Here is a 16,191-nt window from a genome sequence, read left to right on the forward strand (position 1 = left end):
GTACATATTCAGGAATAACCATAATGAATTTCATAGTCGCAGCACGCTTGGCTAATTCTCCAGGACTGGGATAAGAAACCCATACAAACCACCGTGGTATACCCTCATAACTTGAGAACTAACCTCCGCAGCTCGATGAAACTTCGCACTTTTTCTAATGTTGATGCTATAACAATACCCTGAAAATTTCATTCAAATATCTCAAGAAACAAAAAACTGAGCCTTCAAGGGTAGCCTCCCCCCTTGAGCAAATTCGCAGCTTGAAAACTGCATCCCGTTGTCGATGCACACCTCTTGAGGTATGCCATACCTGGTGAACATTGCGCTTAGTTGCCACAATCACTGTGCTTGCAGTGGTGTCCTGGAGTTTCTGGGCTTCCGGGAAGTTTGAAACCGTGTCACAGGCTATGTACGAACCTCCCCCAAACGAAAAAATGTCCACACCAGTGCGAAACCATGCACAGAATGGGACTGGGCGTATCATTGAGGGTTCTTTCGGCTACTTTAGGGAAACTTCTGTCGAGTAGAGCAACTCTGAATCGGCAGGGAGATGTTGCTGAGCCCAGGCCAGAAAACCATACGTCCATCTTCACTAGGCACTAAAAGGCATGGATGAACGACAGAGGTTTACCTTTGTCGTTCGTCCGTGTCTTTTTGCGCCTAGTGAAGATGAATCTAAACCAACTCGCCCAGTTATCTGTTTTTATGCAAACCATATGTCGGGCTCTTTCTTTGCATTTCTCCAATCCAGGTGCCCATGTATTCAGCGTAGGTTTCCGTGGCGCATGCTTTGGCAGGGGTCGGCAACCTGCGGCCCATAGGGCAGTATTATGGGGCCCCCAGCCCACCCCTCTCCCTGTCACTTCCTATCTGAAGGCCGACACGCCTGTTTTGAGATGGGAGACAAGAACAGACCATTGATCAGTTCCACAGTTGGCACTGTCTCCAATCTTCAAGCTTAGCTAGATTATTGTCAATTATTGTCAAATAATGTTGTCATTTCGCAAATTTTTTTTCTCTTTGTTTGCACCTGAAATGCCGCCCAGCCCTCCACTGGTTTAAAATCGTGCCAGCACACGCATATCTCTCTCTGTTGAGGTCCTCAGCCTTTCTTGTTGTGCGCAGCACCGGTAGAGCAGTCTGTGTGGTGGATTCATCAGGCTTCGATTTTAACAGTTAGTCTCAAACATCACGGCAACCCATGTCGTACGCTCCACTTGGCGACCAAAGTTGCAATTCCAAAAGAAATCAAGACTAATGACGAGGCTCTTCTTGTGCTTTTTGTTTAATTGGAAGTTCAGCTAAATCGAAATGCTTTGCGGTCAGCATAGACTTCGTAATAATGAGAGTCGACTGTAATTAAATTGCAGCAGCACTTGTATCGCTATATCAAGATTAAATATACATTGTTTCCATCGGGCATTGGTTACTTATTTGTTGTAAATTCTTTACATTGTAGTTTGTCACTTTGAGGTTTTGATGAATTCTGATGGCAGTAATTGTCACAGGTGAGCCTCCTGGTTCACTTGAATAATTGAATATTGTTTAACTCAAGCTGCTCACATAAGTTGGGGAAATTTTGGACTTGTTTGCCTCTATTTTGGCTCAAGAAGACAAGATTGTGCATGGGTAAAAGAATGAGCGAGATTCATTTGAGAAATAGGATCTTGCGCATTTAGCCTCGGCATGGACTTCTTTTTCTTTAGCCCGGAGATTGGCCCCGCATTTCATTGCAGTCTCTGTGCCTTCACTTCACGGCCAGATCACTCACCTTTGAAGTCATTGGGTCTTGGGCAGCACCTGCGTTTGTGTGCTCGGCTGTTGAAAGGGCTGCAGAGGGGTCCATTGCACTGCTGGGCAAGCGGCACCCTCGTGTGATGAGCCTCGTGTGTGTCTTTGCAGATATACGAGGGCACCTCCCAGATCCAGCGACTCATCATTGGCAGGGAGCTGCTCGGGCGGTACCAGTAGTGGCCACTGCAATCCCCTCTGCTGGGAGGGATGCTTTTACTGCGGGCCGGTCAGTCAATAAAAGAGACGATCGGATGGGGAAGCGTTTATTTCACTGTGTGCTTCACATGCCACGTACAGGAGAACAGTGTGGACACTTGCAGGTGTTTATTTACACAGTGGCGGTAAGGGCAGATTGGAGCACACTTGAATGGGGCGGCCACTTGTGGTTGAACCCTTAGCTATGGGTGTGGCTTTTGAAGGCTTTGTTCACAGTAACCGCAATGCCTTAGTGCCGAGGCGAATTGCCACTCTAGAGCGTAACTGGCGTCCCAGCATGTGCGGGCACCGTGCATGCCAATCTGCACCCACTGCCAAGAGGTTCATACACCAATCAATTCAAGTTTGACACACTTGGGCTGTCCCGGCTTGGGTGGGTAGCGTATCTTATTGGTAGGGCACGATGCGCGAGATGGGGCCTACTTGCCGGGCGTGGCGACTGGGGCGGCAGCCTGCTGCCTGAAGGCTGGCCTGCGTACCCCTTGCGCCCGATTGGGAGCGTCGGCATAGTCGTCCTCCTGGTCGGCAACAGCCTGGGCTAGGGCGGGCACCGACTGCGGGGGAGGGCTGAACCGCCGCTGGCTGGCTGGAGGAGGCCCCTGCGTTTGGCAAGGTAGAGCACTCTTTCAGAAGGCCTGCATAATCTGAGCCGAGGTTGGCAAGAGAGGTGGGTGTGACCCCCAAAAGGATGGAGTGGGCCTTACAGACTTGACCTCACACTTGACCTCACAGACTTGCGTAACAGTGCACAAGCTTGAAAGAACATGCCACTGTTCTATTACCATGAGGCTTCACCAATGATAGCTATGAGCCGTTTCGAAAAAAAATTCCCCCGCATTTCCCCGAGGGGGAGAATGTGAAAGTGCGAATGCACGGTTGTCGGCCCGCTTGCGGCGCTTGCGCTCGGCCCCCGCAGCCCACCGCCTCGCCGCCTTCTCTTCCATCGGGTTTGTAGTATCACGTGTACACCACGCAGTTATCAAGCCGCTATAACGCCGCTGAGTCGCCAACGCACGCCGCTGACGACGTAGTTTGAATGCGTTAAAGATATAAGGCGCGTCACTAACACTGATATCACCGTCGCGTCCGTGGCTTGGTTGGTAGAGCGTCGCGCTGCGGCCGCAAAGTCCTCGGATCGAAACCTGGCGCCGGATGCTGTTTCTTTTTTAAATATAGAGGAGCACTTCGGACGCCGACGCCGCCGCCGGCGGTGGATGGTTTGGGGTCGCTTATAAAGTGCATTCGCACTTAAAATTAGGGGGGGCTTGCAGTGGCATCACTCCGATATCACACTTGTACCGAAACTGAACAAACTAGTGGATGGAGACAATCTCCGTCTCATTGCCCTTGTGTCCAGCCTCGGCAAACTCTTAGTGGGCAAGGTGCACCACTGCCTCACTGCATACATGGAAGGCAACGACATGTACTCCATACCATATTGGGTTTCCATGCCCACCTGTTCACTTGGTACATGCTCCTACAATTGAAGGAGGAATTAATGGACAACCTCAGAAAAACGCAGCCAAGCTCAGTCCTAGAACATGACGTGCAGGATGCCTTCAACATCACATATGAAGCCATCATATGGGGCATGCAAGAGACCAACTCCGGCAAAGCCACATACAGCTTTGTTCAAGCTTTCTTGTTGGGTTGCACAACAACCATTTGCCTAGGACTAATACAATGCAACCTCCTTTGCCTTTTCAGCTCCCCCCAAGGCTTAGTCATTTCTCCTCAGCTTTTCAAGATTGTCCTCCCAGCCTCCCCGACCTCCCTCATGCTTTTGATGCCTACCACTTAACAATGTCGAAGAATCTGGGCCAGCTGAGCGCCAACAAGACCACATTCAGTGAGCAATCGACTACTGCGGATTACCTGGAACAAAGAGTCTCCTCATGCACCCACTACAGTCAGTGTTACTCGTCCTCCATGCATGCACCTGTGGTCGACCCCCCAACCTGCACCTGACCCATCCATCACTATACCACCCTCCAAATCCCCAGCGTCCCCTTTCGCGTCAACATGTATGGTCCAGTACTCCTACCGCAACTCCGCATTACTGTCATTCAGCTTGTACTCCATATCAGCCACGTAGGCACCCAGAGCAGCAGGCTAAGAGATGATGACACCTGCTGCATCATCCAGGCACTCCAGATGAGCCACTTAGTGTATGGCACATCATTGGTTCAGCTGAAGCCACTCGAACAATCCAAAACGACACTTTCATCCGAAAAGCACATAGACTTCTACAGACCACCTACTAAAACTCTGTCCCTACAGCACACTTCCAGAACTCCTATAAGTGCAGAGCGCCAACCAGATTGCACAGTCAACTCCCTTCCCTGGGTGTGCGGTCCCTACCAAACTAGGCCGCACTGCATCGACAGCACTGGACGCCCTAACCTGCAACCCATCCGCCATTCCAGAATTACACTGCCGCAGCACCCACCATGGCACATGCACCCGGTTTGCAATACCGGTTGGCGATGAGAAGTAGATGCATGTTCAAAACAATCAAGTCCATTCCACTGTGTGATTGTGGATGACCAGTGGAGCTGCATAAGCACGCTTGGGGGGAAGGGGGGGGGGGGGGGGGGTGTACACGTATCCATTCGCACAGTAAGGAATCCTTGCATACACTTTCACCATTGCCATGACAGTGTTTAGGGGTAGATAAGAGTAGGTTAGCTTTAGATAGAAAGGGCCATGCAGACACAAGTTCGATGTTTTATTCGAAAGATTCAGTGTTTTATAGTGCCCCCAGCGCTTTTCTGGAAGCAAATGGTGCTTTATTCACCGAGAAATTAATTTAAGTTAAAACCTTGGTTCTCCCACCAAATTGTGTTTCGCGGCATCAGCGATGACGCAAGGACAGGCCTTCAAGCGAACATTGGTACGCCGTTTATCCTGCAGCGGACTCCGGAACCATAGAGTTTCGTACAATATAATTATTTGTATGAAACTCTATGTCCGGAACGCCTTGGTTACCGTCAATCGTTCTCCCAGATGGAGCCACCATACCAGTCGGAAGCGCTGTCCACACTCGCTTTGTTTCTGACCGTATTTGCACCTGGCTTGTTTTTGTTGCAGTTGAAGTAATCGTTTCGTGAAACATTGGGCATGCTCGACAAACGTGGTCACGTAAGGCAATGTCACTTGCGCCAATTAGCTAGCGTTGTGTGAGGCAACCCCACAGCGCCGACCTGCTGCGCAGCAGAGTGCACTCAGTACCAACAGCAGTACGCAGTGAGGCTTTTATGTTTGCGTGCACTTTCGTAACTGCCATTGTTTGCCCCACCATTCTTACTGCTATAGAATGAATATGAATTACATTTAAGCAAATAGCTCATTCTACAAGCTTATAAGCCCTGACTAACTTGCGTTTGCTTTTGCTGGCCTTGGCCAAACGCACAACCGTGCATATTACGTCATAAATTCTAGTGTGGAAAATGAGCTAGTGAGTTCCATGGGCATTCCCTTTTATTTGAGTGAAGTTTACGTTAAAAGTGGTGTCAGTATGATTCTAACGAAGCAATCTGTCGAATGAACCAAGCTTGTGTTTTGTCTGGATAGGGTAAGGGGTAAGGGTTGGTTAGCTTGGGTTTAAAGGGACAGACAACCGATTTTTGTCGAGCATATGTTCTCAATCGAAAATGAAAGGGCATCGCTTAAAATACCTTAACCCGAAACGGTTTTGCTGATAGCGCCTTAGAACTTTTTAAATCGGAGTTTTTAGATCTACGAGCCGAACGTGTCCTGTGAAAACTAATGCTGGCAACCATGACATAGAACAGCGCGGCATCATACTTTTGTATGCAACCATGTTTTGTATGTATGCGAGATGAAAAGCGGTACTTCAAAACTTTTATCCAGCTAAAACAATTAATTGCCGGCTTTCTTATTCTTTTATGCATGCTTTTTTTCAATAACGCATTGCAACTTCTTTTTTCGCGTTATAAAACAGCCGCGACGCTAACAGCCAATCCAGGTTTCCGAAACCGAAACTGAGGTGTTCGTTGCACGCAATTACAGTTTTGCGGCACTCTTCGAAACGGCAAACAAAAGATAACAGTCTGTACTTATGCAAATCCTTGTGCTAAAAGGTTTTCAATGAGTGAATAAACGTTTAATGAACTGAAAGGTTTGCACGTCATGCGACCGGGTTACACCACTGCATAAACGCTTGCGTTCATATGAGCCACAAGTCATGCCTTCCACAAAAATCGGTTGTCTGTCCCTTTAAGGTTAAAATAAATTAAGGGTTGGTTAGATTTTTAACAGGCGCTATTTAAGCTGGTGGTTAGGCCGTCTAACGTGCGCAGGCCGGCGAACGGTGCAGCAAAACCTCGCCGAGCGATTACGTCATCGCGCTCGCCGGCACCGCTTGGCCGTAGCCAGCGTCCTTCAATGCATGAAGGACACTGCCGTAGTTATGCCTCGCTGCCCGTACGGAGGCTGCGCATGCGCAGATGTGGAGCTAAGCCGTGACGTCTCCACGGTGGTATGAAAGGAGCTCCGCTCTGCCGACGCGAACAGAATAGCCGCGGGTATCCGGCGAATAGAGAGAGAGAGAGAGGGCGACGGAAGAACAGCGTCACTCCCGAAGAGTCTCCCAGCAATTGCGCAGAAAACTTGGCCGAGTCTCCATAACATAACATATCCGAACCAAGAATAAGCTGGGTGGGGCCGCCAGCTTCGCTGTTTGCCCAACCTTTGCGCCACTAGTGCGAGGCTGCCCAAATTTTTTTTCGTAATCGACCTTAACCCACCTACATCTACCTTTTTCCGTCTTATAATATGATGTATTTCGCATTAATCTGTCTTAATTTATCTTAATCTACCTTTATCGAACTTAAACCATCTTAATCCACCTTGATTAATCAATCTAAATTCAACTCCTATTCCACTCTAAACCATCGTAATCCATCTTATATACCTTAATTCATCCCGATTCACCTTAGACTACCTTAATTCCCTTTAATCTGGCTTCAGCCACCTAAGTCAGTCTTATTCTATGTTAATCAATTTTAATCCACTCTACACTATTTTCTTTTTATATTTATCAGCTTTACTTTATCTCAATCCACCGTAAATACCCTATAACCCGGCCGTGGCGGCTATTTTTCTGGTAGAGGCAAAAAACGAAAACTCCCATTTGTCAAGATTTCGGGCACGTTAAAAAAAGCGGTTGAAATTAATCCAGGGCTGTCAATACGGCGCGTCTCAGCCTAGCTGTATATACCTATATCCTATTTTTGACACCCTTCTGCTCACTGTTCCCAGCCTGTCTCGCTGTACTAAATAGTATGGGCATGCCTGAAGACTCCAGGTTTTCCCTTCCTCCCCAACCCATCCTTCGAGCAGTGGACGGGTCCCCTGCCCTGCCGGGACCCGGATACCTAGCTCAACCTAGTGACCCGAGCGAGGACCAGTCAAAGCCAAAGCATTGCGGATTATTCCCCGTGGGGAGGCGGCCCATAACATCAGCCTCTGCTCGATAAATAAATGTTTGTTCGCTCTCTGTTTCCATTGATTACATGGAACTAAAACATTGCATCTCCCCCCAGAACGCATTTACACTGCGGGGCCTAGATGCCACGGTGGCTGGATGGTTCTAGTTGACTACTACACGAGTAATCTGTAACCACCACCTGGTGGTTACATAAATCTACGGCGCAGGCCGTAGATTTCTTTTAAAAATGGCTGGTCAATACGATATTTCCTAAAACGAAATTTGAGCGCAGCGCAAACTGCAGTAGACCCGGATGCCCAGCTCAAACTTGGGACCCGAGCCAAAACAGCCAGCTGAAGTCAAGGCGTCCCGGACTAGGGATGCCCCTTCCACGGGGCACGGCTCATATATCAGCCTCTGCTGGATAAATAAACATATTTATTCTTCTCTCTCTCTCTCTCTCTCTCTCTCTCTCTCTCTCTCTCTCTCTCTCTCTCTCTCTCTCTCTCTCTCTCTCTCTCGGAGACGGCACATGGCTGCTGCGTCTCGGGAAGTGATGGCGTCATCAGCGAACGCACGACGGTGGGCGCTACTCTGGCGGTATCTCGTATCGCGTCGCCGCCGGGGAGCACGTCTCGCAAGGCACCCTCGGCATACCGTTCTGCCCTTCACACTTTCATACACCGCTTTCCTGCTCGCTCTGCCTCCGGTAGCCTCTTCGTTCTCTCCGTTACAAGGCCAACGCTGAAGGACAGCGCGAAACCAGAGGAGCGGGAGCTTAAGAGCTGCGCTCTAAAATACAAAAACCTAAAATATGGCGGATTCTAAGATTTACGACGATCTTTTGATCGCGGTAACCCTGCAGCTTTTATGAGGGTGCATATATGTGATGTACAATAGAGCGTAATGGTAATTAATAGTGATATCGCATCAGATACCGCTTTTAGTGGTCATAATTAACACTAATACATATGCCACCCGACGGGTTGTCGATTATTTCTAATTCTACAATGACATATGAGCGTTGCTTAGCGCGTGCGTAAAAAAAAAAAAAAAAAAAAAAAACGAAGGCCTGCGCCCATCAGCCGAGGTGTGTTCCATAGCGCGCGCACCGGAAATAAAACTTCACGAGTACGTTAAGCTGAGCTTGTTGGTCTACATTCTTGCTTCACAAACCATGGGTATTAGTCACCCGATATATCAGTTAAAATGATATAATAATCCAATGTATATCATTTTGATAGCAATCATTCATTTCGATATCAAAGTGAATGCCATCATCGCTGTCAATGATATCGCAACCATAGTTGAATGTCGCACTTTGTTTTAATGCACGTGAGTGTGCCAACCACCTTGTGTGAACGCGACAGCTGATTCGTACGCAGATAAGAAATTTGTCGACAAAGCTTGGAGGACGCACTTGTTGAATGCGAAAGCACGTATTAATGTGCCATTCAAAGGTCTGACGGAGGCGCGCTTTGCTTCCGCCGCGCGTTCTCGAAGGGCTTGCCGCTTGAGACGCGTCGCTTCGCTTCCGCCTTCAAATGGACCCGATCTGTCTCCTGGTGGTTTAAAGTGGCCGTGAAGACAAAATACGACCTGCATGCATGGTTCAATTGGAAACTCGTAACTTGCCTTTGGTAACTTAATAAGCTCTGTTCCGACGACGAGGGCGTTTTTTTTAATGTAGAAAAAAAAAACGACATAAATATTGAAAAACCGCCAAATGTTACGCTACATCTAGTCAGTGGGTTAACTGCGCGTTCCCATGTGGCACAATCAAGCGAATTTAGAGGCCCCTCCCTCTACAATCGCGCAATCATGTTGCTTGGCTGTGGCTCAGGCTGGCGGCCGCCAATAGCACGAAGAAGATTTTGTGACGTCATACAGACCTCACCAGAGAGTGGCTGGGGAGTCGCCACTGCTTTATCTGCTTTCTTCAATATTTTGCGATAAAATTAATATCATTGTTACCGGGACAAAGCAGTCATATTCTAATGAACCAAAAATGGACCCTTTGTGAATTTCACTGCCCGTCTGTTGGCTCGTTCACCCGCCGCGGTGGCTCAGTGGCTAAGGCGTTGCGCTGCTGAGCACGAGGTCGCGGGTTCGATTCCCGGCCGCGGCGGCCGCTTTTCTGATGGAGGCGAAAAGCAAAAACGCCCGTGTGAACGAGATTTCGGCGCACGTTAAAGATCCCCAGGTGGTCAAAATTAATCCGGAGCCCTCCACTACGGCGCGCCTCATCGCCTGCGTTGCGTGGGCGCGTTAAACCCTACAATCAATCAATGTTGGCTGTTCGGCTGCGGTCTTGCGCTCCCTTGCGCAACCTGCGTTGCGCAAGCACCTTTTGCTGCAGTCTTAGCTGGGGCTGTGGAACGCCTCGCGTTATGGATTTCCAGACACGTAAACGCTCATACGACACCAACTTCATTTGCCCAGCAAGCGCTTGTATGCTTTCGTATTAATGATAAAACCAGGAGACACGTCCGTAGCGTGGCACGGCAGCCAGTGGAGATAAGAAAGCGGTTCCCGCAGGTTCCTGAACGATTGTCGGTGGCGCATGCTTCACGCATGCATATGTGCGCCGGCAAGAACCGCATATGAGACCTGGTTATTTTTAGGGCGCAGCCCTCTGGCAGCCGTTACCTGGGCTTCGCGGCGTAGACGTCCTCGTAACCGAGTGACCGAACGCAGCAGCGACAAAAGAAAGAAAACGGAGAGGAGCGTCTGGCACGGCGGCACGCCTGGCAATGGCGTCATCTCTCTCACTGCCTCCCCCTCACTCTGGTTTCACGCGCCGCCGCACAAGGAGTGCCCTCCCCGTCCACCCGCCCCAAACGCTGTTTTGTTCACTGCTAATCCAAACCACGTGACATTTGCGCGGGAGGTTGAAACCCGACTTGCAATAACGTGCTCTCTGCTTTTCTTGCGGGGATAATACGAAGCACGTGACATTTGCGCGGGAGGTTCAAAGATGATTTGCAACAACACGCTGGCCGGCGGCGGCGACGGGCTGCGAGATAACAGCAGAGTGGCTCGCGCCGCCGTGCGTTCGCTGATCACGCGATCGCTTCCTGGGACGCAGCATGATATGCACCGTGACTGCAGCGCGTGCGCTGCGCCCAAATTTTGCATTAAGGAGTATCGTAATCGCCAGCGCATCCCCCCCCCCCTTCCCCCGAAATTAGCTGTTTACTGAAGAAGTGCCCGTTCGCCGTACTTCTGTGTGTTTTTGTCTTTTTCGCCGTGAGCAATGAGGCCACCAACGTAACAAGGAGCGCCCGAAGTCTCAGCTGGCCTTCGGCTTTTGTGCGGGCAGTACGTGTTTCAACAGCATGAGCAGCGATTCTGCAAAAAGAAGCTGCAGTGAGTTCGACGTCAAGTTTGTAAGACATCGGCAGAAGACTCGTCGACGAACCTAGCCGGAAGAAGCGCTTTTGCGAGTAACTTTAGAGCGAGAGCTCAATTACTTCGGGTACAAGACCAGAAAACGGCTCGTAGCGTCCATCTGACCTTCAAGCTCGACCATATATGTCACGCCAGCGCCTCGTGCGCGGGGTGACGAGCGTGTGTAAACGCTCGTTAGGTCCTACGAGAGGATGCGGGTAAACAGCAAGGGCGCGTGCTATCAGAATGTGATACGAAGCGCCATGGCTGGAGCGGCGACTGTGCCGAGCGGCGTCGGTGTTTTGTCTTGTGGTGCAACTGTGTTCGCGCTCACTACGCGCACTCGGCGCGACAACCGAGCTTTCGCTCGAGAATCTTGGTTTAACCGCGTTCATTCACGCAGAGAGAGAGAGAGAGAGAGAGAGAGAGAGAGAGAGAGAGAGAGAGAGAGAGAGAGAGAGAGAGAACTGACCTCATTTGCACCCCTGAATTTCCTTAGCGACTTCGCACTGCGTGATGGTCGCGCGTACGAACCCGTGACCACATTGCTCTAGAGAGCACACTGAGATAACGCCAGGCAGTGAGGCATTGGGCAGTGTGGCGCAGCGTCCATTCTAAGGTGCGACGTTGGAGAAACCGACCTTTGCACCACGGTAGCCAGATGCAGCCGATCAAATAAGCAAATGACCGTTTCAAAAGAAGCCCAGAAAACGCTGCGCGAGGAAGCCCAAAACAAGCAGCATTTAGGCGCATGCGCATACTAATGAAAAAGGTTTAATAATTATAATATTACAAAAATGCTAGTTCAAGTATGATTCGAAATTAAATGTTTACCAATAAATATTTTGTACCGCGAGAGTATATAGATCTATGAACGAAAGTATTCCATTTATATCGTATCCTCCTTCGTAGTCTTCACACTGTTCAATGCATGTTCGTCAGCAAAAAAATCACGCCAGTGCATTTGTTTTGTTCTTCTCATCCCCTCTCGCTCCTCTCGAGATGAATTGAATGGAGGTTTGTTCAATGCAATTTAATTTTCATACCTTCGCACTGCTCGCGCGCCAGCTGTTGGCTCAGCGCGCATCTTTTTCTTGAACTGTTTATTTCTGTTCTTACTAGGTGGAACATCACGAGCTAGAGTTCTGTTCTTCTGAAGACGACAGTCTTTCTTGGGCTACTTAACCGCGAAATTTCCTGCTCTGTATGCATATTTGTCTGCCTGTCTGTCGATTCAGCCGCCCTCCCAAAAGTTAAAAAAAAATTCTTGAACGAGACCTTTATATAGGCAAAACATTTACAAACGGCTAAATTTGGTGGCAATGTTCTTACTTCTCAACATTGTTGAGCAAAAAGAAAACATTAGGCATATTTGAGGCAAGACATCAATACATAAGTGACATTTGCATTGTTCTTTTAAATAAAAATGCACGGCTGCTTGATTCCTTGCGTTAGCAATTAAAGTACGCGCTGAAAAAAATGTTTTGACCCAAAACTATTGAAATCGCTTTCGCGCGATGCTGGTTTCCTGGCGGCATTTCAGAAATCCAACAGAAGATGTCGCGTGAGCGGTGGAACGCGCTAAAATGGAATTGACTGGAACAAACCTCCACCGTATTTATCGTGGAAACAGTAAGACGGGGGGAGAAGCGTGATAGGTGAGCGGGAGAGTGAAGAGGGGCATTTGCGTGGCAGCGGCGGAAACCATAGTCTTTCGACGACATTTGCACCGAAGTGAGCAGATACGCGGCCAATTTTTTTTTTAATGCTTTCATCACTCACGTGATGGAGCGTTTTTACGCCTCGTTTTCTTTCACTCACTATAGTAAAAACCAACCCAACGTGTATTAGTCACTAAAAGATCGTGGGGAGTGTGTTGTAGACTGAACGCCAAACGTGTCGGTTGTACGTCTCTCGCGCTCCGCGAACACTACGGGGACTACCGGTTAGGTGCTCACATTGTGCCTAAAATGTGCCTGAAGTTTTCTTCGCGCTAAATATTAGGAACATGAATGACCAGTTACAGCAGTTTCAGGAATTTCGAACAGTTCTGCGTACACACTTAGTTTTAACGAATTGTACCAACGTTTGGCTGGAAGGCTAAATCGAGGGACAGGCGGACAAAAATTCTCTCGTTTGAGTAGCTCAAGGAAGGGTATTGTCTTTAGAATTCTGTAATAACTAACACTTGTCGCAGACTGGAAACTTACAGACGATTTTAGGGCAATGTAAAGTCCTCATTTGGGATGGGATTAAATGATAGTATTATTAGGGTGATTTGACGTTGAAGTCGTCTCCAGAAAATACGTGAAAGCTGTACGAGCGCTCTGGTGTTCTGTGCTTCACTACTCACACTGAACGTGCTTCGCACGGGGCTCGCCCAGAAAGGCCCTAAGCCTAAAGTTTTCGATTCAGCTTTGGGAAGGACTCAGTTACGCACTGCCGTAGTTGGTTGTTTCCAATTTTGTGTGTCTAGCAGTTTCGCATCCGAACGAACTAACAAAAACTTGTGTTTCCTTTCCACGGGTGGTGTTCACTGGACGCTGAATTCCGGCCGGGGGTATACATCGCTTACGAAACAAAGCACACGCACTCTATCAAGGATTGATCTCGAAACTGTTCTCGCCTGCCAACTTGTAAGCGGCCCCTAACTGCATTTGCTGTTTGCCCACTGAGGATCGTCCACGCGGACGGAGTGAGAAAATGCGAGTGGCAATGCCTTTGCAAGTGCATGCAGCCAAAAGGGAGCCACGTTTTCAGCACATGTTCTCCCCGACCCTCAGCCACCGGCTGGGGCGTGGCCCGGACGACAGTCTCGCCGTGTCGCTCGAGGCTGCTCCGAGCACTTTAAATTTGCGATCCCTGTCTGGCTTTCCCTTCAGGGCGCTCGCAGCTTCTTTTCCATTTTTCATGCAAGGTCGCAGCGCGTACCTGCTGCTGCTGCGGAGCTGGTCGCGCGGCGGGCGCCTGTGGCCGGGGCCTCTGCTGCTGCTGCGGCCGGCCTCCGCTGCTCTCCTCCTGCTCTTCCGGCGGCTGAGTGGTGGGCGGGGGCTCACTGCGGCGCATCAAGCATGCAAGCAGAGGTCAGACGTGGGCGCTGCGGCGGCAGGCGCGCGCAGTCGGCGCTCACCATCCGGGTATGTTGTCGGCCAGCTCGCAGCGCAGCGCGGTCGGGTTGAAGGCGAGGCCGGCGGGGCACCGCTGCAGCCTCGGGTAGCCGCCCACGCAGAGCCAGTAGCGCACGCAGCTCTTGTCGATGGGGATGTGTCCGTTGGGGTTGTCCTTGCAGATGGGGTGCTTCTGGCAGTCGGGCACGTTGTCGGGCCAGTCGCACGCGTGCATCACGTCGTTGTACAGCAGCGAGAAGGGGCACTGCTGGATGGTGGCCGTGCCGTTCCAGCACTGCCAGTAGCGGGTGCAGCTGGTCTGGTGCGCGAACACGCCGTACTGCCAGTGGCAGTTCTCGCTGCTCTGCGGCGTCTCTGCGGCGGGGAAGAGAGAGGCGACAAGGCTGTTCAATAAGCGTCAAGCATGGCTGAGGTAGACCAAGGGCGTCCGAAACAGCTTTTCTCTAAGGACATTTATCGAATAGAGGGCGGGGGAAGCGGCACGTACGGCCCATGATGCGTCCGTCGTCATCGGGGCAGCCTACGCGGTGCGGGTAGTCGCAGTTGTTGAGCAGGCCCCGGTTCTTGCCGGAGAAGGCGAGCCCATTGGGGCACAGCTGCAGCGTGGGCACGCCGTCCTCGCACTCGTAGTAGTAGTCGCAGTACTGCTCGTGCTCGAACAGCCCATTGTCCTTGCGGCACACGTTCTGCTCCTTGCGCGTGCTCTGGCCCCGTGCTGCGAGAGGGATACCGTTGCAATATTGGCACCACGCTCACTGGCCGCAACTCGACGGTGCGAAAGTCAAGAGTTTGGCAACAGTGTACAAATGCAGGAATTCGTGACCCTCACCATAACCAGCACCAAGACGACACTTTTTGCTTCTTACCTAGACACATCGTCCGACACTACATATACTGAACCTATAAACATGATCAAAGAAGGTATTCTTCACGGTTCCTTGCTTCACACACACATACAGTATGTATATATATATATATATATATATATATATATATATATATATATATATATATATATATATATATATATATACCGTATGTACTCGCGTAATGTTCGCACTTTCTTCCCAAAAATATGATGCAAATTTAGGGGTGCGTTCATTACGCGAGGTAAATTTTTCGCCAAAAAAGTTTCAGCGCAGAAAACGCAAGCAAGTTGCAGTTCAGAATTTTTACGATAGGTCTCATGAACTTAATAAAAACTCCACGGACCACCGCCAGCCGCGCTGCAAAGTGACGCAAAATGCGGTTACTGAACGGGCCGGAACGAGTTTACTGTCAGGTGAGAAAAGGTCGCCCAATAGCCGCTGCTGCTGTCACAGTGCGGGACATCAAAACAAGACACGGCTGCCGACGCAGCAAGCTGAGCGCGTTTTTTTTCTTTGTCTCGTTAGTACATTATGTGCGCACAAGGTCGCGGGTTCGATTCCCGACCGCGGCGGCCGCTTTTCTGATGGAGGCGAAAAGCAAAAACGCCCGTGTGTACGAGATTTCGGCGCACGTTAAAGATCGCCAGGTGGTCAAAATTAATCCGGAGCCCTCCACTACGGCGCGCCTCATCGCCTGCGTTGCGTCGGCGCGTTAAACTCTTCAATCAATCAAATCAGTACATTATGTGCACTTAGTGAGAGTTTCTTCCGCACCAATGATGAACTCATATCGGCATGTCTGCGGCAATAACGTAGCCATGTCCGCGTTGAAAGAGGAGGGAACATAAGCACGACCATCGTCAGCTAGATGTGGCACACATACAACATATGGCCGCGGCAAGTTCAAGGTGCGATCATTGCGCGGGAAATAAAAAAAGTCGTATTTTGACGACGAACTACATGTGTGCGATCATTACGCGAGTGCGATCATTATGCGAGCAAATACGCTGAAACCACTGCAACCTGGTTAACTTCCGTATCGGGTCAGGCAGCGACCACTTCCCATTTACATCCGGATGCGATATGTAAAGTAAGATTAATATCACGCAGTATGCTCTATGACCTTTTTATTTCTGTGTTCTCGATGCCACATGTGAGGCAGTGCTTCGTGCTGAGACAGCTTTACAGGGACACTGACAAGTAAAGATAAGTTGGCCGCTGTTCGTTCCATTGAGAGCGCACCACATCGAGATAACGAGAAACTGCGATTAATATCATTCATGACAATCCCAATTTAACATATTGACATCTAAGCGTGCTGTAAGTCGTATCCACCAGTCTG

General features: G+C 49.7%; 2 protein-coding genes across 2 annotated transcripts in view; one reads left to right on the plus strand and one right to left on the minus strand.

Moving 5' to 3' along the window:
* Mcad (Medium-chain acyl-CoA dehydrogenase) overlaps positions 1-2,053 on the plus strand; it is a 43,991-nt gene extending 41,938 nt beyond the window's left edge. Inside the window, exon 12 of the mRNA XM_077708709.1 lies at positions 1,903-2,053. Coding sequence (XP_077564835.1) covers positions 1,903-1,971 — 69 coding nt within the window. The 3' untranslated portion in view covers positions 1,972-2,053. The remainder of the gene's footprint in view (positions 1-1,902) is intronic.
* The window catches only part of LOC144180348 (protein obstructor-E-like), a 40,914-nt gene continuing 26,764 nt past the window's right edge, over positions 2,042-16,191 (minus strand). Inside the window, exons 2-5 of the mRNA XM_077708716.1 lie at positions 14,468-14,695; positions 13,983-14,334; positions 13,784-13,907; positions 2,042-2,609 (exon numbers count right to left, since the gene is read on the minus strand). Of these exons, the coding sequence (XP_077564842.1) occupies positions 2,430-2,609; positions 13,784-13,907; positions 13,983-14,334; positions 14,468-14,695 (884 nt within the window). The 3' untranslated portion in view covers positions 2,042-2,429. The remainder of the gene's footprint in view (positions 2,610-13,783; positions 13,908-13,982; positions 14,335-14,467; positions 14,696-16,191) is intronic.

This window comes from Haemaphysalis longicornis, unplaced genomic scaffold, assembly GCF_048455015.1.
Source record: "Haemaphysalis longicornis isolate Haplotype H1 unplaced genomic scaffold, Haemaphysalis longicornis Haplotype H1 scaffold_1, whole genome shotgun sequence".
Lineage (NCBI taxonomy): Eukaryota > Metazoa > Arthropoda > Arachnida > Ixodida > Ixodidae > Haemaphysalis > Haemaphysalis longicornis.